General features: G+C 32.3%; 1 protein-coding gene across 1 annotated transcript in view; it reads left to right on the plus strand.

Moving 5' to 3' along the window:
* Window positions 1-17,007, plus strand: part of LOC143234943 (voltage-dependent calcium channel subunit alpha-2/delta-3-like) — a 116,941-nt gene extending 99,934 nt beyond the window's left edge. Inside the window, exons 31-40 of the mRNA XM_076472640.1 lie at window positions 1,100-1,242; window positions 6,093-6,128; window positions 7,062-7,124; window positions 9,392-9,462; window positions 12,306-12,381; window positions 12,578-12,630; window positions 13,890-13,948; window positions 14,591-14,756; window positions 15,499-15,694; window positions 16,334-17,007. Coding sequence (XP_076328755.1) covers window positions 1,100-1,242; window positions 6,093-6,128; window positions 7,062-7,124; window positions 9,392-9,462; window positions 12,306-12,381; window positions 12,578-12,630; window positions 13,890-13,948; window positions 14,591-14,756; window positions 15,499-15,694; window positions 16,334-16,447 — 977 coding nt within the window. The 3' untranslated portion in view covers window positions 16,448-17,007. The remainder of the gene's footprint in view (window positions 1-1,099; window positions 1,243-6,092; window positions 6,129-7,061; window positions 7,125-9,391; window positions 9,463-12,305; window positions 12,382-12,577; window positions 12,631-13,889; window positions 13,949-14,590; window positions 14,757-15,498; window positions 15,695-16,333) is intronic.
* The last annotated feature ends 9,860 nt before the right edge of the window (window positions 17,008-26,867 follow it).

Genomic DNA, 26,867 nt, shown 5'->3' on the forward strand with positions numbered 1-26,867 from the left:
TTATAATCAGTGAGTCAGGTAAACTTTTAAGTATGAGTTAAAGGTGGCAACGCATGCAACAGTCATGTACCTCACGGGGTTGACTAATGTTGAATGGTGACTTATAAGAGTGACTGAACACGAGGCAGACTAACACAGAAAGGTGTGACACAGTAGTCAGTAACACAGGAGGGTGAGTTACAGGATAGACTAACACAGGAAGGTGTAATACAGTATTGACTGACACAGGAGGCTGTGTTACAGGATAGAATATCACGGGAATGTGTGATAAAGAAATGTCTGACACATGGGATATTACATTACAGAAAATTACAGAAGAGTGTGATATGATTAACACACAATGGTTTATTACAGGATTAACTAACACAAGTATTCAGGAATACTATTCCTTAATAGTAAGAAATATTTTATAACTTTTCTTCGTCTGTGTAGTAGTTATTTGTTATTATATACCTCCACAGTTTCTAGGTATTGTCACTGTTTTTACAATATTACCTAATTGGTACATCTGATGTATTGTTATTTCACGTCTATTGTATTATCATTTTTTTACAATATTATGTATTTGATATCTCTTCTGCATTTTTATTTTGCGTCTGTTGTATTGTTACTATTTTTTTACAATATTATCTAATTGGTACATCTAATGTATTTTAATTAACGTCTTCTGTATTGTCACTATGTTTACAATGTTATCTAATTGGTATCTCTAATGTATTGTTATTTCACGTCTGTTATATTGGTATTATATTTACAATATTACATAATTGGTATATTTAATATATTGTTATTTCACGTCTGCTATGTTGTGACTATTTTTACACTATTATCTAGTTGGTGCATCAAGTGTATTGTTATTTCTCGTATGTTCTGTTGTTACTGTTTTTAGAATATCATCTGATTGGTGTATCTAAGGTGTTGTTATTTCACGACTACTATATTGTCACTATATTTTTATAATATTTATTTCTTTCTAATGTATTGTTATTTCACGTATGATCTATTGTAACTGTTTTTACAATATTACCTAATTGGTTTGTTCAATGTATTGTTTTTTCAAATCAGCTGTATTGTTACTATATTATGTTTTCGTCTATAGGCACCAAGAATAACAGTTTAATAACTGGAAGTCGAGCAGTCTTTCTGAAGAGAGGTCTAGAGAAAGCTACTCCAGCTGCAGTCGTGGGGCTACAAATGAGACATTCAGCATTTGTGGATCGATTCTTCAACAATACTGAAGAGGTAAAATACATGTTTTAATGATGCAAACCCTTTGGTTTCAAACCGTGACAGAGAATTATGTTATGACAAGTTTACGCTTTTGATCTGCAAACCATGGCGAGGAATGTAGTGTCGTCAACTTGTCCAATTCAGACAAGATTAAACATCAGAGAACAAACTATGGCCAAAATATGTAAGGTTAATAACGTCAAATTTTAGCAAAATTAAAACTTTCTGGTATTTGAAAGCATGTATTGTTAGGAATATAAATACATGGAAAATCTAGCCCAAAACCTTGGAAAATTTCAAACTAATGAATCTTAATACAATAAGTTAGGATGTATTGTATGAGCAGCTCATACTTCAAGAAACACTGGTCTGGCATGGCCTAGTGAAGGCGTTATAATGTTACAGTCAATCCCATTATTCGTGGGTAAAAGAGTATCTCAAGAGTTGACGGTGAGAAGTGATGACTAGCTGCCTTCCCTCTAGTCTTACACTTCAAAATTAGGGACGTCTAGCGCAGTTAGCCCTCGTGTAGCATTGCGTGAAATTCTAAAACAAACAAGAAACACTCATCATTCTTATCACATGGCTCGTTTGGATTTATACTTTGAACAAAATAATTGATGAAACATATCTTTCCATAAGATAACGTTATTGTGGTTTGTTCTAGGATTTAAATAAATAACTAAATTAACTTTCTAGATATATCTCATCCTAAATATAGAACCTTTAGTTTCTCACAACGTTTGTGTTAACATTTAAACTTAAGTGTTAAATAGCTAAATATTCGACAACACTACTGACCTCTATGTTTTATTATTGATACCTTTCTTGTAAGAAAATATTCGACAAAATACTAATCTCTGGGTTATTGTTTTCTGCATTGTTGTATGAATATATTACAAAAATAGTAATCTTTGTTTTTTTTTGTTGTATTCATTGTTGTATAAAAATATTCAACGAAACTACTAATATCTGGGTTTTGTTGTTTTCGTTGTTGTATGAAGATATTTGGCAAAAATACCAATATATGGATTTTGTTGTTGTTTTAATTGTATGAAAATATTGGATAAGAATACTGATATCGAGCTTTTGTTGTTGTTTTAATTATCGTATTGAAAGTATTCGACGAAACCGTTAATATTTGTTTCGCATTAAAATTTTATTGTATTAAAGTTGATTGCGAGTAATTTGAACATAATATTATTTTATCAAGTTTTACTGCCAATAATTTGAACACAACATTTTTATATAAAGTTTTATCTAAGTTTTTATTGGATATTTGGGTCTAATCTGGTAAGAAAATTCCTTTCTTACCATGTATGGAATATCCTAGTTCCCCAGTGCTCCAGATATTAAAAGATACATTTTTATTACACTCACCTCAGGTGGGAAGGAGGAATATTGTAATTAGATTCCAATGAGAAGTCAGTGTAGAATGGTTCTTTCCATTTTGTCTGGATTTGAATCCGGATTCTGAATCACATTGCAGCGTTTTTTATCATGGGAAGAAGATAGATCATTTTTTACAATTTAGGGTTAATAGTTCTGTAAGTGTGATCGGATTTATACCAAATTTAATGGCCACATTAAGGTTCAGATTCGCCATCACACAATAGGAAATGATTCGCATCAGCCGTTGATTAACCTGGATATGAGAATGATGTTTTGGTTTTTGTTTGTTTTTTGAATTTCACACAAAGCTACTCGAGGGCTATCTGTGCTAGTCGTCCCTAATTTAGCAGCGTAAGGCTAGAGGGAAAGCAGCTAGTCATCACCACTCACTGCCAACTCTTGGGCTACTCTTTTACCAACGAATAGTGGGATTGACCGTCACATTATAACACCCCCCACAGCTGAAAGGGCGAACATATTTGGTGCGACCCTCCGATTACGAGTCCAACACCTTAACCAACCTGGCCATTCCGGGCCTTTTGGTTTTGAAAGTTGAAGTTTGATGTTATTCAGAGTCAAGAAGTAGAGGCTGGGTATGTAATATATTCTAAATACTTTTATTAAAATACAGTTTAGTATTTGCCGTATTTTGTTGATATGTGTTTTTGGTACATTTATCCATGTTGTACAGACATGTTCTACGACTGATCTTGTATCTTCTGTATAGTTTTACTGTGTTTCCTGGTGAAGCTTCTTGTTTGTTGCCAATCAATCTCCTAAAGTAACTCGCTATTTTTAATGTTATTAATGTGTGATATCCAGTTTAATTTCAAGGCTAATGTAATCCCTAAGAGTTTTGCTGATGTTGCTACCTGTAAGAGAAACCCGTCTAGATATAACTGAGATATTAATTTTCTTGTTTTGTACGAATTTGTAAATAATATGACTTGTTTTTTATGTGCATTAATTTTAATTCTCCACTTATGCCAGTACAATTCTATTTCGTTTATTAGTGGTTGTATATTGTATGTGACTGTTGCTGTGTTTGGGGCACTCTTTCAGACTGTAACATTATCTGAGAACTCTGACAAAAAGTGTGGTTTGGGTCTTTGAGAGGTATATCACTAACATACACTATAAACAGTGTAGAGATATGTACTTCTTGAGGAGCACTCGCCTCCAGTGTGCAACATTTGGAGTAGATGCTCTCAACATTTACTCTGATGTTCCAATCGTCCAGTAAGTTAGAAACCCGGCGAATAATTTCTGTCAGAGTCCCAAGTTCGACATTTTGTATCTGAGTCCCGTTATACCATACACTTATCGAATGTTTCTCAACATCTAGGAAGCATGCAATTGAACACTTTTTTTTTAACCGTGTGTTACTTCTTCGGTTAATCTTATGAGTTGATATGTTTTTTGCTTTACTTTTAGGAAGCTATTTTGTATTTCCATTTGTGTTTATTTAGTTTCAAGGTAATTTGGAAGTAAAGTGAATTGATTATTTACATTCCTCAAGTTTGTATAATCTTCTAAATATTCGCTATTACTAAGCTTCCGGTAACCAACCATGAAAAAGTTGATCAGAAATTTTTAGATTTTCGAAAGTTCTGGACGTATTAATGTGCGAAAATGAGTAAAGAGCCAACAAATATGAACGTTGGTTCTAGCCTAGTCTACTGAACCTTGCACGTAAGGTGATAAACAATATCAGATATCTGTTAATTTCGTCGATGAATAAAATTTGTCCAAAGAGATATATTTTAAGCTGTTAATTTAGCCCGAATGTAAACTGAATACTTACTCCTATTGTCGAAATTTCTGCTACGAGTTTTCCCGAATGAAGGTTAAAATTTCCAAAATAACCATATTTTCTGTTTCTAATTTTGTCCGTTAAAATTAAAAATTCGTTGGAATGACTGTATGTATTGGTAGCTGTGGTGCAATCCCCCATATCCTCTTTGTACGCATATGAGTACGTTGTGTAAAAAAAAAAAAAAAGATGTTTAAATAAGTTATTTTGTGAGAAGCTTCATCTTCATAATAGGGTTCACTTATATTTATTTTCATTTTAAATCTGTCGTATTTTATTTGCATTATCTCTAGAACATTCCATGTTTTATCTTTAGAAATGCAGACAAACACATACTTTAGCCCCCTATTTTGATGAACAAGTGAAGATATTATCGATTTCAGAGATTTTTTTTATGAAACCAGTAAATTCGCCTCAATTTCAGATAATGTTGAGAAGAGCAATGGAACTGAATTGACGTCCATGTTTAGCAGAATGATTTGGTTCGAAATGAAGGACCTAGAAATCAAAGGCGTATTAGATATTCATGTAACAGAGTTATTAAACTGTAAGTGACCAGTGCCCTAGCACATCTAAATTGTGTCAAGTAGCTAAGTCTTTATGTACCAAGCATTTATTGTGAAAGAACCTTGTTTTGTACGAAATAGGCTTACTACAAAACTCAGATACTTTGTAATAAAACTATTTAAATAGAATTGTAACGTTAGGCCCAGAAATTTAACTGTATACCATTGCACTGCAATTAAACGTGGAACAATGCTATTAACAGAAGAGGAAGGGGGGAGACTTTCAGAATCGTGCAAGTAGAGAAGTAAGAAAATGAAACATGAATCCACGTGTGAGTTGTGTGCGTTTCTTATTGTGACTTTCATAAGGCCAGTGGCCTGGCATGGCCAGGTGGTTGAGGCACTCGACTCGTAATCTGAGGGTCATGGGTTCGAATCACCGTCGCACCAAACATGCTCGCCCTTTCAGCCGTGGGGACGTTATAATATTACGGTCAATTCCACTATTCGTTGGTAAAAGAGTAGCCCAAGAGTTTGCAGTGAGTGGTGATGAACAGCTGCCTTCCCTCTAGTCTTACACTGCTAAATTAGGGACAGCTAGCGCAGGTAGCCCTCGTGTAGCTTTGCGCAAATTTCAAACCAAACAAAACCACCCCTTTCTCACACAAAAACTGTAGTTTAAGATTGACGAGTTCTCAAGGCGAACTGATATAAAACATCTGGTTAACTTGACATTGATATCTGAGCCTATATAATTCATCAGACTCATTAAACATAACCCTTTACTCATTTGAAGAAGAGTAGTCAACTATTCGAAAGCGCTCGAGTTTTAGGTCTCATTTTGAAAATATTAGAACTTTTGTAGGTGATCATGTGTGCTAACTTCTTAACCTGAATTTACACAATAAGGTAATACTGACTCGTTGCATCTTTTACATTATAAATGATTCAGTCGTTGCGTAAACCAGAATACAAACATGATACTGAAGATACTCAAGAGTAAAATTTTATCAGTATGGTACTGATTGTGGCAAAAATTATCTGGAGTACTGTTTCCCTATCGTATTGTTGGTTACCCTTATTATGTAACCATCTACAACTAGTTGCATGTTCAGATAACACGTAATAATAAAAGTATTTTTTATTTCTAGTGCAACGACAAGTGCCTTTATAAATGTAAAGATGAGGTAAGTCGAGTCACAGTTTCTCTGCTTTCTGATAATCTCATTACTTTAGTTTTACGAACGTTGGTATTTACGAAAGGCTTCTTCGGAACTGGACATATCATATATATTGATGTACATTTTTCTTTACTGAAGTTTGAAATTTTTTAAAATTTCTGGAAACTTTTATTTATTGAGCTAAATCAAATCTCATATCCCATGTTTATATAGTTTTGATCTTTTGTGAGATTTAAAAAGTATGACGTGTTTCACGTGACGATTAAGTAAAGTACAACCACTTAAAATTTTAAAATAAGACACGTGATAATATTGTCAGTTCAAGCCATAATATAATAGATCCTCGTTCGCAAGTTTAAAACTATGAAAACAAAGGACTCATGATGATGACGTCATTTTAAGTAAAATAACCTTATCAGTAGCTGGGTAGAAAAATGTTCTACAAAAAATAATCGATTATACTTTTAAAATCTTAATATTTGTCCGTTATTCTCTGTAACCTTTAATTCTGAATAAAAATGTTATAGAATATTCTGGACATAAATTGTTATACTTTTATGAAAGAGAAGCAGTCACTTACTAAAATATTTCACGTGTAGTATCTTATTTGGTAACTGTTTAGGCTTAGGGTTAAAACTAAGTAAAATCACGTAGATAATGTTTATTTCCTTGCTGTGTATGATGAACAGTTTGGAATAATTTCTTGAGAAAAGTCAATGAAACACAAAGTTATTTTCTCTCAGTGAGACTGTTTCAGGCTAGCAGTAAAGTAGTGGACCTGCAGAGAAACATTTTGTTGAAATCGTAGTGAAAAGTAGTAGATGAAGTCAAGTGTAATTAATATAGTTTTTCTATTTACTAATTTTTGATATTTTCTCCCTGTTTTTAAAAACACGGGTTATCTAGAATCACTCAGAGAATTTTTTAATCGTTTCACAGAAAATAGACTGTTACTTGTTGGACAACAATGGTTTTGTTATAGTGTCAGAAGATCATTCAGACGTGAGTACTGTATCAGTTCACAACGTGTATGATCCACAATGTCTATAATGGTTAAAAGTGTCTCGAACTTGTAGATACACTGCTGGCCAAAATCTTGAGGCGAATGAACATAAAGAAAAAATATGCATTTCGCGTTGTTACACTCAACCACTTATTTGAGTAGAGCTTTGAAAAATGAAAATAAGAAAAGGGAAAATAAAAATTAAAACATTTTAGCATTTAATAGGGAAAATGTGAACACAATGAAATTAGCCTAAATTTTCGATGGTCAAAAATTTAAGACCATACAGAAACGAAGCGTTAATCGATAAACATATAACAAAATTTAGTCATTTTGTTCAAGCATTAGCGTTGTCAGCATCTCCCACTGACATCTTCTGTGTTACATTGGGTAAAAACATGGCAAAGTCTAAAAAGTTGACAGAGTTTGAACGTGGCAGAATTGTTGAGCTGCAAAAGCAAGGTCTCTCTCATCGTGCCATCACTGGTGAAATTGGATGTAATAAAACTGTTCTTGCAAATTTCTTAAAAGACCCTGAGGAGAAATGGAACAAGAATTTCAAGTGATCGACCCAAGAAAATTTCCCCCTGTGTTAAGCAGGAGGATGCGACGGGTTTTCCAGCAATACACCAGCCAATCATTGAACCAGATTAAGGCCCTTACGGACACAGAATGCAGCTCAAGAACAATAAGACGGCATCTACGAGAGAAAGGCTTTAAACACCATAAATGTCTCCAAAGGCCACACCCCCTTCCACACCACAAAACAGCTCAGTTAAACTTTGCTGAGAAGCACCAAACATGGGACGTAGAAAAGCGGAAAAAGATTCTTTTCTCTGATGAAAAAAAAAAATTAACCTGGATGGTCCAGATCGCTTCCAGCGTTACTGGCACGATAAGGATATCCCACCGAAGACATTTTATACACGACACAGTGGAGGAGGTTCCATCATGATCTGGGGTGCTTTCTTCTTCCATGGAACAATGGAGCTTCAGGTTATACAGGGGCATCAAACAGCAGCTGGCTACATTGGCATGTTGGAGAGATCATCCTTATTGACTGAAGGCCCTCGCTTGTGTGTAAATAACTGGATCTTTCAGAAGGACAATGCTGCAATCCACAATGCCCGCGGGACAAAGGACTTCTTCATGGTGAATAACACGATTTTTTTGGATCATCCAGCGTGTTTGCCCAAACTCAACCCCATTGAAAATGTTTTAGGGTGGATGGCAAGGGAAGTCTATAGAAATGGACGTCAATTCCAAACAGTGCATGATAATTGTGAAGCCATCTTCACCACTTGGAACAACATTCCAGCCAGCCTTCTGCAAACACTTATATTGACCATAGCAAAGTGAATATTTGCAGTTATTCGCAATGACGGCCATGCAACACACTACTGAGACCTCTTGTTGGGCATTTCCTACCCTGTTTAGGACTTCTTTTTGGTATGGTCTTAAACTTTTGACCAGCTAGTATTTAGGCTAATTTCATAGCATTCACATTTTCCCTGTTTTATTTTTATTTTTCCTTTTCTTATTTTCATCTTTTGAAGTTGTACTCAAATATGTGGTTGAGTCTAACAACTCAAAATGCATATTTTTTTCTTTATGTTCATTGGCATTAAGATTTTGGCCAGCAGTATACGTGTTATAATTTATTACATTGTAGTGGTTAAATACATGTGTTAGGTACATCTTTACAGTAATAGATAAATACACCTGTTATGTATAACATTATTATACTAGTTAAATAAACATATTACATTAACATATCTGATATACACATGTGACACATACAATATTGTAGTTTGATAACTGTGTTACATTCGAGCCTATTATTATTGCACTCAGGATAGATAGTAATTTAATCTTAATGTATTATTAAGAATTATCCATTTTTTACCATCAACAAGTATTGAGAAAACCAAGGCTATGAATTTTGACAACACACTTTATCGGCGTCGTTTAATATATTTTAAATCCTGCTTTAGACCAACATTTTATCCATAACTTCTGATCTTACAACGTAAACATTTAGTCAAGATAAATGCAATTATACAACAAGTGTAGCTGGAACATGAAAGTCTCTGTGGAAATAATGATAATGTAAATGGGGAAATTAGCAGTTAGTACGATCCAGTGTCAGGGTGTTCCACAACTAATAAACAGGTAGATTGATATTTCTACTTAAATACTTAGAGACAAAATACTAGTGACCTTCTATTCTTGAATTTTTATATCGGTATTTTCCCCTGTTTTATAGACTGGGAGGTTTTTTGGGGAGATAGACGCCACAGTTTTTGAAGCTATGATTAATCATAAAGTGTACAGAAGGTAAGAACTATTCTCTCACAAAAATCTTTAATTCTGATTTTGTATAAAATCTAAAGTAAGAAATTTATTTACTAGCTGAAAAATGAAACATGTTTAGATGAAAAACCATTCAATAAATATAGTAGGATCTGCTATCCTAAACTTTGTTCAATAATGTCTCCTAATAAACTTCAGTGCAAACTGAAATTTATTAGGAGATATTCCTTTTATTCAGGGAATTATATTAATTTTCAACAAGATACGCCAAAGAGTCAAATGTCTGAGACTAAGTTGAATCTGATCTACTAGTTGGTTGGAGAAGTATTAGTGAACAGCATGATTTACAAAGGTTGAGTACATTATACTAAAACAACTTTGGAATCTCAACAAGTCGCTACCTTCACCAATCGACATGTCCAACCATGCTTTGTCTAATGACCGCTTATCTTAACATCAGTCCTGCAGTATAAATTTCATCATAAAAGGCTCTGTCATTGGGCTGTCATGTTCAAAGCACACAACTCTTGTCTGATTACTTTCCATTTAGTGTAGATGATGGTTTTCCAACATTAATTTTAACAGTTCAATTACATAATAAATCCACGGGTGCTGAATAGAGTGACTTCACTGATATGTTTTCATATGAATACCCATTTAATTTTTCATTTGCTTAAGATATTAATTTAGATCCAACTAGATTATAACTGTTGTCTGTATAATGTTTTGTTGCTGGTGAATCTGGCTGTGTCTAAACAGATTATAACTGCTGTTTTCATGTTGTTTTGTTACTAGTGAATTTGATTGTGTCTAAATAGATTATCAACTGTTGTTTGAACATTGTTTTGTTACTAGTAAATCTGGCTGTGTCTAGATATATTATAACTGAAGAAACTTTGTAGAATGGAAGGCAAATGCCTGTTGTGGGGATACAAGTGTCAAGGATGATGTTACTTAAACTCTTTCTCCTTTCATCTTCAGGTCAGTGTGTGTAGGTGTTGTCATTCTTTTATAGTGTCCTGGTGGTTTGTAGAGAGTGTGTTATGATTGGTTGGATATCACTGTTTCTGATTGGAGGAGAGATTTCCTGTAGATTCAACCAATGGCAGCCACAGGTTACTCACCTCTGATCTGGAATCTCTGTTAGGTGAAGGTTTAATAGTGTTAATATAAAATGATTTTTTATTCTTGTCTTCCAGAATTTGTCTGTCTCGATTATTGTAGTTTTCTCCCAGTTTATTCTGTGTCCAGTTGACGTGGCGTGCTCTGCAATGGCTGAATTTTGTGTTCTCATGAGTCTTGTACTATCTTTATGTTCTTTTATTCTTATTGCAAGTTTTCTTCCTGTTTAACCGATGTACGTGTCGTTGCAGGAACACAGAATTTCATAGATGACGTTTTTGAGATTCTTTTGGGTATGTCATTGTTTGTTTTTTATCATAATGGACCTTAAGGCATTATAAGATTTCCACCAGACTTCTATGTTGGATTTTTTAGCTATGCATTTGAGTTTTTTACTGAAATGTTGTAGGTATGGTAGGTATATGGTGGTTACTTTCTCATCTTTTCTTTCTGTCGTGGTCTCCTACAGACGTTATATCAACGATACCTTCGTTATTTGACCCCGCGGTCATGAAAACTTACCAGCCTTCTTAAAACATCTCAGTTCCGTAGACAAAAGAATCCACTTCATTATGGAAATAGAGGAACAAAACAGTATCATTTCTTGACATACTCATCAGCAAACAAGCAAGACAAATAACCACAACTGTATACAGAAAACCCACCCACATAAACAGATACCTACACTTCCAGTCCTATCATCCAATCTCGATAAAACGTGGTATAATCCAATGCCTAAACAAGAGAGCAGAAAACATTTGCAATACAGCATCCATTGAAGCAGAACACCAAAAGATCGTAGAGAGTTTTAACAGAATGGTTACACCACCTCCTTCATCACAAACTCCTTGAAGAAGACCACGACTGAAAGAAAAGATGAGAAAGTTACCACCACTACCACCATTTACCTGCCATATCTACAACATTTCAGTGAAAAACTCACACGCATAGCCAAGAAATTCAACATAGAAGTCTGTTGGAAATCCTACAATAACTTAAGATTCATTCTGGTAATAAACAAATAGCGACCTACCAAGGAGAATCTCAAAAACGTCATCTATCAAATTCCCTGTTCTTGCAACGATACATACATTGGAGAAACGGGAAGAAAACTCACAACAAGAATAAAAGAACATAAAGATAGTACAAGACTCATGAAAACACAAAATTCAGCCATTACAGAGCACACCACGTCAACTGGACACAGAATAAACTGGGAGAAACTAGAAACATCGACACAGACAAATTCTGGAAGACAAGAAAAACGAAATAACCATTTTATATTAACACTATTAAACCTTCACTAAACAGAGATTCCAGATTAGAGGTGAGTAACCTGTGGCTGCCATTGGTTGAATATACAGGAAGTCTCTCCTCCAGTCAGGAATAGTGATAATCCAACTAATCATAACACACTAGCCACGATCCACCAGGACACTATAAAAGAATGACAACACCTACACACACACACGCACTGACCTGAAGACAAAAGGCAGAAGACTTTAGAAACATCATCCTCCACATTTGTGTCTCCCCAACAGGCAATTGATGTCCATTCTACAAAGTTTCCTCATGAATACTCTGCCTAAATAATCTATCAAAGAATATATTATAACTGTTGTTTGTACATTGTTTGTTACTAGTGAATTCTGCTGAGTCTTGATAGATTATAAGATAATTAATAGATTGTTTGTACAGTTTTTCGATACCTGACTTTAATGATTCTTATATTTTGTCTTTCTCAGAGTTCACATCTTTGATTACCAAGCCATATGCTTGGATGTCAAGATTCCTTCTGGACCAGCATCTCTACCCACACACGTGAGTTACTGATAAACTGTTAATCACACAGCTTGATATATAGACAAATTAAGTGTACACAAAGTGATTGTTTGACAGTTTGAGAAAAGATTTTGCTTGATTTATATTTCTAGATAAATATTCTTATGCTTCATCTATCTTTTGATTTATACCATAAAATTATGGATTATTCCTCATTGTTCAATTCTTATTTTAGATCTTCAACAATGTATACTCTCTCATGGTTTGGCTGTGGGGCAAGGCGTTGCTGTAAGTTGTCATATTTTGGGTTAGAAATAAACATTCACATCCTTATCTGTTATGAAATAGGTAAATGTATCTTGTGTAAAACTATTAAAACCTTCATTTCTTTATCTTTTATGAAACTGATAGACATTAAATTCCCTGTGTTACATATCATAATTTATCTCAGATGAGCTCCAATTTATTTTGTTACTTATTATGATTTTAAATAACCAGAAATTTTAATTTCATTTTATAAGCTGAATCTTGATATTTATCATATTTATGATATTTGCCACAAGGTTGATTCACACAATTTTCTTTTTTAACACAAATATATTTTAATAGACAAACAACAACACAATTCACAATAACATCATTACAAATAGTTATTAATAATAATGATTTACATACAAAAGTTTTACAGACTTACAAACTATACCGAGTTTTCTATCTGGTCTAGAACTGAATATTTTAATGATGGTCCAGATCCATGATGAGCAAATTACTTTTATGTTGATATACAGGTACACTTCACTTGATGAGAGTGCTAGCTAACTTTATTCTTCACATGAGTTTCTTTCCCAATGAAAATATCTAATGTTTTTATAGACATACTAATGTCAGAAATTAATTCTCTGAAGTTGAATGGTTTGTAGTGTTCAAAATCCAAATGTTTAATAACAATTATAACTTCCGAGATTTATAGTATACTAACTGTATCTGACTAACAATATATACATGACTCTCGGCACGTCATTTTATATACTTTAAGGCGAAATCCTCGAACGTTCACTTGATCCAACAATACTGACAATCATTAGTATTTTATATACGTCATGCATTGTTGATTCTTATGTTCGAGAATCTTCTACAAATTTAGAGAAAGGCAGGACTTGCGCAATACACATTTAACAATATACGTTTCATGCATTAAACTCAAACGAATGTAGATATTAAAATAATTTTAAATCTGTTACATCTGTGTTGTGTGAAATTAATAAACATTGACATCCTTGTATTGTGTGGGGTATATACACATTCACCTCACTGTTTTGTAAAGTAGACGTAGTTTGATATTCCTGTGTGAAACAGATTAACAGGTACATGTTTATCTTGTGTTCATTGATACACATTCACTTCCATTATCAACAGATTATAGATGTTTTTTGGTGTTTATCATATGAAATAGAAGGTACCACATCACTGTATTTTGCTGTTCTAATGCTGTAACAATGTTATTTAATATTATACACTGTAATGTAAGAGATGGTATTCTGTTTCAGTCTGTTCTTAGAGTTAAACTTATACAACTGGTGGAGCCAGGATTTGGTGTCAGCCTCAGGTACGAATATCTTGGTGCCCGAACAAGTAAAAATTAAGAAAAAAAAAGTTTGAAACTTAAACAAAATCAATAATATTAGAAATGCAAAAGTAATATTAGCTAACACTGATTTCAAAACAAATAATATTATATTGAGTAAATGCAGACTATAAACTGAAAACATAAGTGAAGCATTAGCTGTGATTAGATTTATTTGTTTTTTTATGTTTTTATTATCTGTATATCTCTACATATTGTTGTATTTAACAACATTAACTGCACATGGTCTTTAGGAAATATCCAAGATATTCATGTGTTTAAGTTAACACTTTAGTTTATGATTGTGTCTGTATGTAATGTTTTGTTACCCTGCTTTCTCATATCTTGTTAACTGGAACCTTCATATGTTTAGGCTAATACTTTAGTTTATTATTGTATCTGTATGTAATGTTTTGTTACCCTGTTTTCTCATATCTTGTTAACTGGGACCTTCATATGTTTAGGCTAACACTTTAGTTTATTATTGTATCTGTATGTAATGTTTTGTTACCCTGTTTTCTCCTATTTTGATTATCATAGTCCATTCATTTTTTTAATCTAAATAACCAGCAAAATATAGTTTTGTGAAATGCTACAACTAAACAAATAATGTAATTTAAACAGATTACTACTATGAATATGATTATAACATGAACAACAAGTTTGTCCCTAACAAGACTCGCCCAAGGCCTTGTGACAAGGAGTTCGACCTGTACGAAATGATACCCAGAAATGGGGAAACTCCAATTGAAGCTGAGCTTCCAGGATGCTATACGTCTGGATGCGAAAAGTGAGAACTTAAGCAATAATTCTTAAAGTGAAGGTTCAAAAAATTTGTGATAAATATCTATACAAACATAATATATGAGAAATATCATCATAGAAAACAATGCGTAGCAAACATTGATACTGCCTGATAGTTTTGGAAACATATGTATTAGTATAATGTGTGACAAACAGAGATATTTAAATAATGTGTGTAAACGTTAATACAAAACGTGTTACAAACATTGATACTGACGGGTAAACTGATACTGGCAGAAAGTGTTTCAGATATCAGCACTGAGATAATGTGTAGTAAATAACAGATGTAATTTAATGATATCACTCTTGAATACTGAATAATTGTTGCCACTTATTGTTTTATGATTAACCCTAATATCTCTGGTTTTACTGTTGATTTTTCATCTCGGATGATATTTAACTATAAAAATAGTTGGTTCTAAAGTAAATGATTACTGGAACCAAAATGTTGAGTTTTCAGTTTTTACTTGGTATGGTAAAAGTGAACAATAAACAAATTTTGATAAAATTAGCCTGATTCTGATTTTCATTAGTTAATTTTAATTGCATTTCATAACAACTACTGTTTGTATGTTTATTCTCTTGTATCATCTAATTACATTGTTCTGACAAGTATTAATTTTATATATCAACTGCTTGTGCTTAATTGCTTATTAGGAGATGTATACTTTTATTTCAGCTTTAGTATTAAAGTATAAATACCTTGTATTTTTATTGATTGCTACCAGAAGGCACTTTTTAGTGCAACAAGTTTCGTCCACGAACCTGGCTATCCTCGTGGTATACAACAGTTGTAATTGCCCCACAGTTTCAGCTACGCTTGAGCCACAAGAAGTTATCCATAATGAAACTCTCAGATGTCTTCGTATGAAACACAACATTTATCGTCGTCGTCCTGAAAATTGTATAAACTATCACCCAGACGTAAGCTGTTGTCTTTTATGGTTTCACTCATAGCCTCTAAAATCGATAAAAATCTTTTGTCTTATGATTTCATTTCTAACCTTTAACACTGATTAAAACATTTTGTTTTATGATTTCAATTGTATCCTCTAACACTGATTAATACGATTTTTTAACAAAAGAAGAATTTTGATTCACATCTTACCAAGTATCAAATACATTATTTAAATATAATACATTTGTTTGAAGTAAAACCCTAACCAGCATAATGCTTATACTTGATTTTATTTTACCAATATTTACAATTTTTAGCACATAATATGAAGATCTCGTACAATTTGTTTTTAGAATAAATCACATTGGTCTGTCTACTTTGTTCACTAAATCTGGATGTAAATCCGTAAGCTTAACTATATTCCACCAAGAGACATCTCAAGAGAGAAAAAATGACAACTCAATAAAAGTAAAATAAAAAGCAAAATTATTATCTTGTCAATTCCAATATCTGTAAACAAAGTTTTGTAAAACGATATTTGATAAGTTTAATTGGATGCAATCATGTATTAACGATTTAGTTTTAAGGTACATCAAAGTTCTTGTAATGTTTAAGTTCAGGAAATCATCTGTTTCTTATTTTGAATAATTTCTGTCTTGTTCTAGGATCCTAAGATCAAGCAGTGTGGACGAGCCTCCCTCCCATGTGTTGCCAATTTTTTTGTTGTTGGGTTGTTGTTCATGCAGCAACTGGTGCTTCTTTATGTGACCCAACTTTAGGGATTTTAGCGTGTTGTGTTGTCGTTTTTAGATAAAGCCTAAGAGATAGATGATTATTTATGGTGTACTTAAAAATATTGGATGTTGATGAAGAACACAACAACATGTGTTGTCTTTAGGTTAGCCTTTGAGAGGAAAGAAGGAATTAAAGAATGTTTTCACTGGATCGAATAAGAACCAAGAGATTTTTGAGTATAAATCTAGCTTTTTTAAGCACTTATTAAGCTATTGTCTGTTTATGAAGAGATCTTTTATTGCAGAGGTTTCTCCATACTGTTCGTTCTCCAAACATATCTTAGACTTGAGTGTTGAGACTGTGATTTCTACTCTTTCTAATAGACTCTGTGTAGAAAACAAAGGTTTAATTTACAGACGTTACCTATCATGGCTTATGTAAATATTGTTAATGTATTTTAAACTATAGGTGAAACTCCAGTTACATTTCTTTAATAATAATGTTTCTGGCTGTGTCATATTTTGTGTCAAAATATTCAGAGAGCATTGTGCCTGTATCGTACGTATTCTTTACGAAATGCCTTTTAGAAATGATATAGAGAAAAGTGGGAACTGGGTGAGTTATTTAGTTTTTACGTTATTGTAAAACAACTCCATAACGTGTTAAATATTTAATGTCTTAGGCTTAATTTTCTATGTTGTAATGTGACTTAAGATACTTGGACTTTAGCATTAATGGTAAATATAAACTTGAAGCTAAAACAAACGTTGGATAAGGAATTAGTAACTTACTGTTTAACCCTTACTTTTATAGGAATTTTCTTATACTTGGTATTATGACTTATTTTCATATAAGCAAATGTGTTCAACTGTGTTTAAATAGAATGTAAAATTCAAAGTTTGGATTCTGTTATGACAGATAATTGTCTTTCACTGGTGTTCATCTCTAAATTATTTGATTCTGATACTGTTTTACATATTTTTCTTTTGTCTCTGAACATAGTAATTAAAATAGTAGTATTTCTTTAAATAATTACTGTGCAATAAATTAATTTAATTGGAAACTTAAGTTTTAATGTATATATTAAAAAAAAGGATACTTTTTCCACAAATCACTAATTTCTACTCTTGAAATCAATATCTCTGATAAAAATATCTCTTTATAATATCAAAGTTGTAGTGATATTTTAATTGTGTTTTAAATCAATATCTGAGACAAAAATCTCTCCTTAGAATAGTAGAATATGTATAGTATGTTAATTACAAAGATTTTTATCAAAACTCTACTCTTTCTAACAAAATTGTAATTTCCAAATTCTTCTCCAGCTTATTGACTTTTGTGCCAAACTCTTATAATAGTCAGAAAAACCAAATTTACTAATAACTAACTTATTGTGAAGTTTATTCTATTAACAATTTTAGTTTTGTATCTTAATTGACCAAAGATATAAACTGAAGGAATTCAATAAATCACTACTATATCCATATGAATCTTCACCCCTCTGGTGGCAGGTCTTGTTTTAAATATAGGTTTTATTGCATCTAACAAATTTTTGTTCATAAATATTAGAAAATATTTATGCCTCTATTTTAAGTGTTTGTTAATGTTTTATTTACTAGATTAACTAATTAAAAAGGTTAAGGTAGGAGATTTCGGCAACTAAGTAGTAACGATACTTCCACAAATTTTCTTGGTTTCATGTTTTACTTTAGACATTATCTAACATGTAGAAGATTCATTCATCAGGTTAGGAGACAGAGAAAAACTTGTTTAGTAAACATTTTGTTCTATTAACAGTTTTCAGTTTATAAGTTAAGTGATCAAATAGCCTGAATGCTGAATTATGATAATTCAATACTATATCAGGACAAATTTTCAGGCTTTTAACCACTGTTGAAAGACAGTCAATCTTCTGAAAATGCTCGTGTTTCTCTTCTGTTGTTTGATCTGTTTATCATGAGTAAGATATAGGTAGATTAAATATTTACACAGCTTTGTGTGTCACGTTTCTGTTAGTAATTTAGAAGTAATGATGTTCTTCTAAAACCGCATGATAATTCACATATCAGCTTGTTTGACTATTAACCTTTCCAAATGAAACATTAAATAGTGAAGTACTGATAGCCTTGGATAAATCAGTGGTTAAACCTTAAACCAGGGAGTGGCTAATCTTCAACAGAAACCATGTTGAAGAGCTTAGTTTTCAATCAGTGGGCAGGTTACAGTAAACTATTAATTCAAAATTTTCCATTTATTAAGTAGTTAAAAGACAGCATCATGTTGAACTGCTTTGTCAAAGGAATAGAAACAGTTCTGGAAGATGTACCGAACCTGCTGGTTTCGATACATCTTTCAAGTCTACCTTCTCTTCTGAGGGTATTTTGTTTTTCATTGTTCAGTATCATTAAAACATTTGGATATTGAGAACTATTCAGACCTCACTTTGAAATTAGTAATCATTCTTCATATTAGCATATAGTAACGTTCTACAGTACTTGTGTATTTTAACACTTAGGATGTACAGGATGTTATATTAACATTTAACCCAGTCAAAAATTTTTGTTAGCCTGTTAATTGTACAGAATATTATATTTACACATAACTCAGTCAAAGATCTATGTTAGCCTGTTATTGTACAGGATATTCTATTAATACTCAACCCAGTCAAAGATCTATGTTAGCCTGTTATTGTACAGGATGTTATATTAACACCTAGCTCAGTCAAAGGTTTCTGTTCTTGTCTTAATAATACAAGATATTCATTACCAATGTTAATCTGTTAATTAAAAGTTACATTAATAATCAAGGTTTTAGATGGGTAATGTTTTGCCCCATTTCTCTAAGCCCCGAGACTGTAGGTTGCCTGTTTGAAAAGGGTATTGCTCAGCTATGTTTGTATCCGTTTCGTCGATATATCTTATCTTTCCTCTCAAGAGACCCTTAAGATCGTATTACCGTGTTTCTCCGAAAATAAGACAGGGCTTATATTAATTTTCACTCCAAAATATGACACTAGGGTTTATTTTCGGGGGATGTCTTATTTTGATATATTAAAAAAATGAAGTTAGAAAGTAAAACTATTAAACTAACCATTTAAAATAAACTATTATTAAACTATTAAACTAACTGATTAATACTTAAACAAACTAATTAACTAATTATTAAACTAACTGATTAATACTTAAACTAATTAACTAACTATTAAACTAACCATTTAAAATAAACTATTATTAAACTAACTGATTAATACTTAAACAAACTAATTAACTAACTATTAAACTAATTAATAAATTAATTTTATTTATTTATTTCCTCTTCTTGCCACTCTTAACTAGGGCTTATTTTAAGGGTAGGGCTTATATTAAAACTATCCCCAAAAATCACACTAGGTCTTATTTTATGGGTAGGTCTTATTATCGGAGAAACACGGTAGTTATACTTACTTCGCACTCTGTTAAGGGATCTTTCTTACATTTACTCAGTTAATCATTACGTACTGAAGAACAAATAAGTATTTCTGGTTTATTATTTAAATTAATTCGTATCAATAACGTAGGCAACAAAAAGTAGTACAAAGTTGCTCTGTGCTGGCTTTTATTTAAATCAAAGTTCCATGTTTAGCGTAAACATTAAGCTACAGACACTACATGAATGTTAACCTACTGGTACTACGTGAACCTTAAGTTACATGTTCTATTACATTAAAGCTAGGAATTCAAACTGAAGGTAAAATAAGGACCGTTTAATATTCATAATATTCATCTCTTAAGTTTAGTTCAACAGAAGCACTGTTATAAAACTCGTATCTGGGACAGCTTGGCTCACCTTTGTTCCTGAGCTAGGAAAGAGTGGAAACACGCACGCGGCTAAAATAAAGCTGAATTACTAAGTGCTATACACTTTTATTTATTCAAGTAACTTAGTTATTATTGTTCGCGTTCATACTGCCGTAGTGTTGTTGAAATGATATTTTCACTCCAGTCTAACAGTTCGAAATAAGGGGTAGCTAGTGTAGATAGCCCTTATGTATAAAGTTTTCATAGAGTGCGCTATAATACTGTTATGCTTCCATTGCAATTATTATTTTGTTGTCCAGGAGACATATCATTAAATAATGTATGAGACGCGCATTTTCATAACACTCTTTAACAGTAGTGAACTCTGTAACTTTGTGCGTTACGTAACGGAAAATTGTCATATCTAATGGTATCGAAAGGAATCATATCGAATGTGGAAGAAATAAAGAATTGTTTTTGTCACAAGAGTGTGCCTCTTAGTCCTTTGTAATATCGGAAGAAAAACCTTCATGGCTTCATTAGAACAAGTGAACCACTCAAATTATAATAGACGACACATGGGAAACATTCTTTGTATTCATATATCTGCAATAAAAAAAAACCTTCTATCAAGATGTCCATTATAATCACGCACTTAGCTTTTTCTTTTCTTTTTTACCTCGCTGCAACATGCATGTAATAAAAGACGGTTATGAAGAAAGCCCCACCATTGATCTTAAACTAAATTTCCCTAGATGCACGCTGAAAATCGTAATTTTTATACAGAAACGTCTGATCATGGTACACTGGATTTTGCATTCCTCTAAGATACGAATTTCCTAAAATATATGCATTTTTTACTAATCAGCTTGTAATTGTGCAATGATGATAGCATTGAGTGTATATGTTCAGAAATGACAAAACTAATCCATGGATTATATAATTGTTGTGTCTATTTTCTTCACCATTCTATACGAAGGAGTAACACTGTTAACAATAAATGATGAATTGGAGAATAATCTGATATATCCCAGTATAAAGATTGGGTAAAAAATAAGAACATTGTTGCTGACAAATTACTCAAACAACATTTAGTACTTTAGTTTGAAAAGAAACTTGTAATTTTAAAATACAGAGATGCAAGTTAGAAATGTTGTATTTGCCAGGAGTATAAATTCGGAAAACCTTAACATTCAGTTGTTTTCTAAAATATCAGAGACATTACGCAATCTTCCAACCTACAGATTATTAAATGATAATCCATATTGAAATAAATAGTATTAAAATATAAACTTTAGTAAATATTCGAATTTCGCACCAAACCACGAGCAAAAAACACAAAACTTCGAAAAAAACCGATGTAGGACGCTCGCTCCCCTTCTTTTAGAATAAATCATCGTAACATATGATGAAACATCTGTTGATGTTTCAAAATAACGCACAAGTACGTATCAATAGAACACATTCTGTTGATGTTTCAAAATAACAGACCACTACGTATGGAAGAACATATTCTGTTGCCGTTTTAAAATAACAGATCACGACATAGCGATACAACACATTCTGTTGGCGTTTTTAAATAATAAACCGCTACATTTGGATAGAACACATTCTATCAATATTTTAAAATAACAGACCATTACATATCGATAAAACACACTTTATTAATGTTTTAGAATAACTGAGACCAGTGGATATCGATAGAACAAATTACTTTTAAGTGTTAAAATAGCAGACCATTACATATTGGTAGAATACCTTTTGTTGATGCTTCGAAATCATAGACAACTACATGTGGATAACACACATAATACTGAAGTTTTCAAATAATAAAGTATTGCACATGGATATAACACATTATATTAATGTTTTAAAATAACACATCACTACATATTCATCGAACACACTTTATTAATGTTTTAAAATAACAGATACCACTAGGTACCGACAGAACAAATTCTGTTGATGTGTTAAAATGGCAGATCATTACATATGTACAGAACACATTCTATTTATGTTTTCAAATAACAGAGCACTACTTGGCAAAAGAATATATTTAATAAATGTTTCAAAGTAATACACCATTACATATTGATAAAACACATTATATTGAGGTTTTAAAATAAAACAGCACTACGTGTGGGTAGAACACATTTCAAAATACGAAACCCATAAAACACATTCTAAAGATGTTTTGAAATAAAACGCCACTATGCATCAATAGAACACGTTATATCGATGATTTAAAATAACAGGCCACTACATATCGATAGAACACACTGTGTTGATGGATTTAAATAACCATTAGATATCAATAGAACAAATAATATCGATGTTTTAAAAAACAATCCTATACTTATACACAGAACACATTCTATTGATGTTTTAAAATAACATGCATTACATATCGATATAATACATTCTACCCATGTTTTAAAATAAAGGACCACTGCGTATTGTAACGAATTTACTATTAATTATTTATTTTAATATCGATGTTTGTTTTAGTTAAATATATATTTAGCAATGTCTGTAACTTATGTATTATTAAATGTGCAAAAGTTCTGCCTATTTTCTAAAGTTGTATCAGATTTTCGAGCGTAACAATTAACAATGTACCATGCGTGTATGTATATACTAGTGATTACCAGTATTGTTGCCAACTGAAATTTCGAGAATCTCACCCAACGATTATAAAATGTAGACGTTACAATATACGATATTTGACTAGGAACGTTTATAGATTTCAAACATTACAAACCGTTCAACTTCAATGAATTAACTTCGAACGTTAGCATTTCTACGAAGACATCGCAAAACTTCAACGGAAAAACTCACGAGTGAAGGAATAGCTAGATTTCACGATAAATGTACTTGTATATCAACACTGAATTAGTACGTTCGTCGTGAACCATCGATGGAATACTCTTTTAGACCAGATAGAAAACTCAGTGCTGTTTAAAGTTCGTAAAACTCTTTTATATGAATTACTATTTGTAAAAATAGTTATAATATATTGCATTGTTGTTTGTATATAAAAATATATTTGTGTCAAGAAAGAAACTTGCGTATCAATCTTGTTGGCAAATATCATAAATTTCAACATATTAACTTTAAATTAACTTCTATATTCAAATTAAAATTCCAGACTATTTGAAATTGTATAATAAACAGGAAACTCGTCTGACGTAAATTATAATACGTAATATAATAAATTGGCGGCTTGTTCAGCATCTGAATCAGAAATAAAATTTGATATACGTTAAAATTCAAATCTTAATTCAATTTGCATTTTTCAGTTCCAACAAGATTTGATCATGTCTGATAAAAAAGGTTTACTGGAACCACTCTCCAGCGAACAACTGAAACATATAACTAAAGTGAAGTAGTCGACATTGCCAAAATCTTAGAAGTTAAAAAATCAATGAAAAAATTAACTAAAATTTATTATTGGAATACAAGTTAATGATGAATCGTAATCGTTGCCCGAGGAAACATTAGGGGAAAACTAGTTTCATCACTCGCCAGTCACAGTTCAGTGATAAACATAAGTTAGAAATCCAGTAAAAACTCAAACAAATTAAGCTCAAACAAGCCCATATCAAAGCTGAAAGAGAAAGAACAGGCTCTTATCGAAGCCAAGAAAAGAATTAAGATGAAAGATATGGTAATTTAACCCAACTCTGATCGATCAAGGCAAAATGGTAACTTTTAACTCAATCAGTATATTAAAGTATTACCATTCAACAAAAATGAAGTTCATAAATATTTCCAACATTTTGAAAAAGTTGTCCAAATCAAGGAATGGCCCACCGCAAAATGGTCATTATTATTACAGTATTTTGACAGGTAAAGTACAAGAAGATGACGCTGCTCTGTCTCCAGAAGATTGTACAGATTATGATAAAGTTAAAGCAGCTATTTTCAAAGCACACGAGTTAGTGTCAGAGGCTTATTGCCAGAAGTTTCGAGGTTATTGCAAGCAAGATAGTCAAACTTATATGGAATTCGCCCACATAAAAAGATGTTTATTTTGATCGATGGTGTAATTCTATAAATACTGATAACAGTTTCGATAAACTAAGACAATTATGTCTAATTGAAGAATTTAAACATTGTTAAAGTAACGACTAAAGACTTACTTGCATGAAAAGAAATATGAAACACTAGAAGAAGCAGCTGCTCTTTCCAATGAATACATTTAAACCGATAAAGCCACTTTTCATTAGTAAAAAATTGTTACAATTTCGACAAAAACCTGTGCCTGTTCAGTCCACTAAAGTTGATGATTTTTCAAAAAATCCAGGTCCTCTAGATAGGATAAAACTTTACTAAAATCATCAAAGTCTGTCTGTTATTTTTTTGAAAAGCCTGGTTATGTTATGTCCGATTGTTGGAGTTTGAAAAAGAAAAGGAGGTAACACCCAGTGCATTCGTGTCCACATATGGATGTAGTTTCACCAGATCACCTGATGTTGTTTATTTGGCCACTGATAAAAAGGCTGATGTAGTTAGGGAGGAATTTAGATCTTTTGTGTCTGTTGGTTTGGTGACTCTGATAAATGGCACTGCTAATCCCATACCCACACGCATTCTACATGACACTGGGGCAACTCAGTCATTGTTGTTTGAAAATATACGGTCTTTAGATTCGAATTCTGCTTGTGTATATTATTTCTCTGAGTATTGACAATTGCTTTATAAATTTTTCTTTTCATAATATTTATTTAGCATCAGACCTAGTTTTGGGACCAGTTGTGGTTGGAGTAAGACCTACTCCGCCAATTAAGGGTGTACCATTATTGTTGAGAAACGATTTGACTGGGGGGAAATGTTGTTGCCGAACTTAAAATAGTAGGCAAGCAGATTACTGTTTCATCTAAGGATGATGTCGTTGTTGTTGAGGAGAATCCAGACGTGTTTCGTCAGACTATAATAAATTAATCCATTAATTAATATTAATTATTAATAGACAGGTGTTCAGAAAATCGTATTAGAGATTTGTCTGAGAAATATTTTGGATGCTACGGGGACCTTGTGAATAATTGTCCTACTGGTGATTCCTTGGTAAGTGACACTGATGAACGTAAGAGATCTGGTTCACCTGGTGAAGTTCCGTTTGCTAAAAGTAAACTGATCGCCAAGCTAAAAAAGGATTCTTAGATCTCTTCATTATTTAAATATGGACTCCCTAAAGATGAACTTGAGAAAGTTCCAAGTGGTTATTTTCTTCCCAAATAGTGTGCTTATGAGGAAATGGAGACTATCAGAAGTGTCAGCTTCGGAGGAGGAGGCTGTGGTTTATCAAGTTACTTTTTCCAAAGTATATCATTTGGAAATACTGAAGGTTGCCCATGAACTCCCCATCGGAGGTCATTTAGGTGTCAACAAAATACACGAAAAAATTATGAGACATTTCTTTTAACCAAAAATTAGGATAAATGTTTCTCAGTTTTGTAAAACTGTTCATACCTGTCATTTGGCTGGAACATTTTTGTTACTCCTTCGAGACCTATTCCAGCTTCCGAAGAACACCTGAGTCATACTTATTGGTTGTGTTAAGCCAAAACATTTAAGCACTTTCATATACTATATAATTTTATGATCATAAAGTTATTTGTATTGATTGTGTTATATACTGTTATGATTACACTATTTAACACACATTTTGCTCCTGGATAGTATGTGTTATTTCTTTATTGCTTATGTTGTAAAAGTACAGAAAATGGCCATTATTCCTTTCAAACTTTGCTTTTGTGACCTGAATAATGAAATTTAGAAATTAACCTATTTTCTATGTAAAAACGGGCAAATTTGCACATTTTCATTCACATAAGGTCTGAATAAAACAACATATAAATCAAGATTTACATGTATTTATACTAAAGTTATACAAAAATGCTAAAAAATGTTTAGAAGTGAGTAGTTTTTCGAGATTTGCGACTGTAATGTAAATCACTTTCACGTATCAGCCCCCAAATATAGTCTCCCATCATGTTTTCGTTATACGCTTCCAGGTCACAAAAGCAAAGTTGGAAAAGAAAAATAGGGCTTTTCTATTTACTTTAGGCATGAGCAATTGAGAAATAGCACTTTCTGCCCAGGAACAAGAAAAAGTAAAAATGTTATTCAAAAATGAACAAAAATATTTAGAAGTGAATAGTTTTTCGAGATGGTTGCTTTCTCTTTGGCGGAGTGGGTATAGGGATCTCAGGGCAGTGTGGTACTGGGGCGATGGATGATGTTTGGTTTGTTGTTTGGATGTTTTATGGCACAAAGCAGCTTGGCTATCTGCGCCAAACATCCGGTAAAAATTTAAAATTAAAGTAAAATTAGTAAAATTCATAAAAGGAAATTAAGGTAAGACAAAACAAAGTTAAAACATAAATAGCATTAAAACCAATGTTTACATCTAGTTTACAGCGATAAGAGAAAAACTATAGTAATACAAGTTGTAAAGGACCTTCTGTAACATAATTGTAATTATCATAACTCGTCAGAAAGACTAACAGGTAAATTCGAAAACCAAAATTAGTCACTTGAAGTTGGCCTTTCCAGTCCTGGTTCCAAGTTATTTGACGTTATAGCCATTTTCATATTTCAAATCGAACTAGATGTACTTTGATTCTTAAAAGGGAATCACATTAAAAAAGTCTAATATTATGGCCTTTAAAAAACTAAAAACAGC

This window comes from Tachypleus tridentatus, chromosome 12, assembly GCF_004210375.1.
Source record: "Tachypleus tridentatus isolate NWPU-2018 chromosome 12, ASM421037v1, whole genome shotgun sequence".
Classification (NCBI taxonomy): Eukaryota; Metazoa; Arthropoda; class Merostomata; order Xiphosura; family Limulidae; genus Tachypleus; species Tachypleus tridentatus.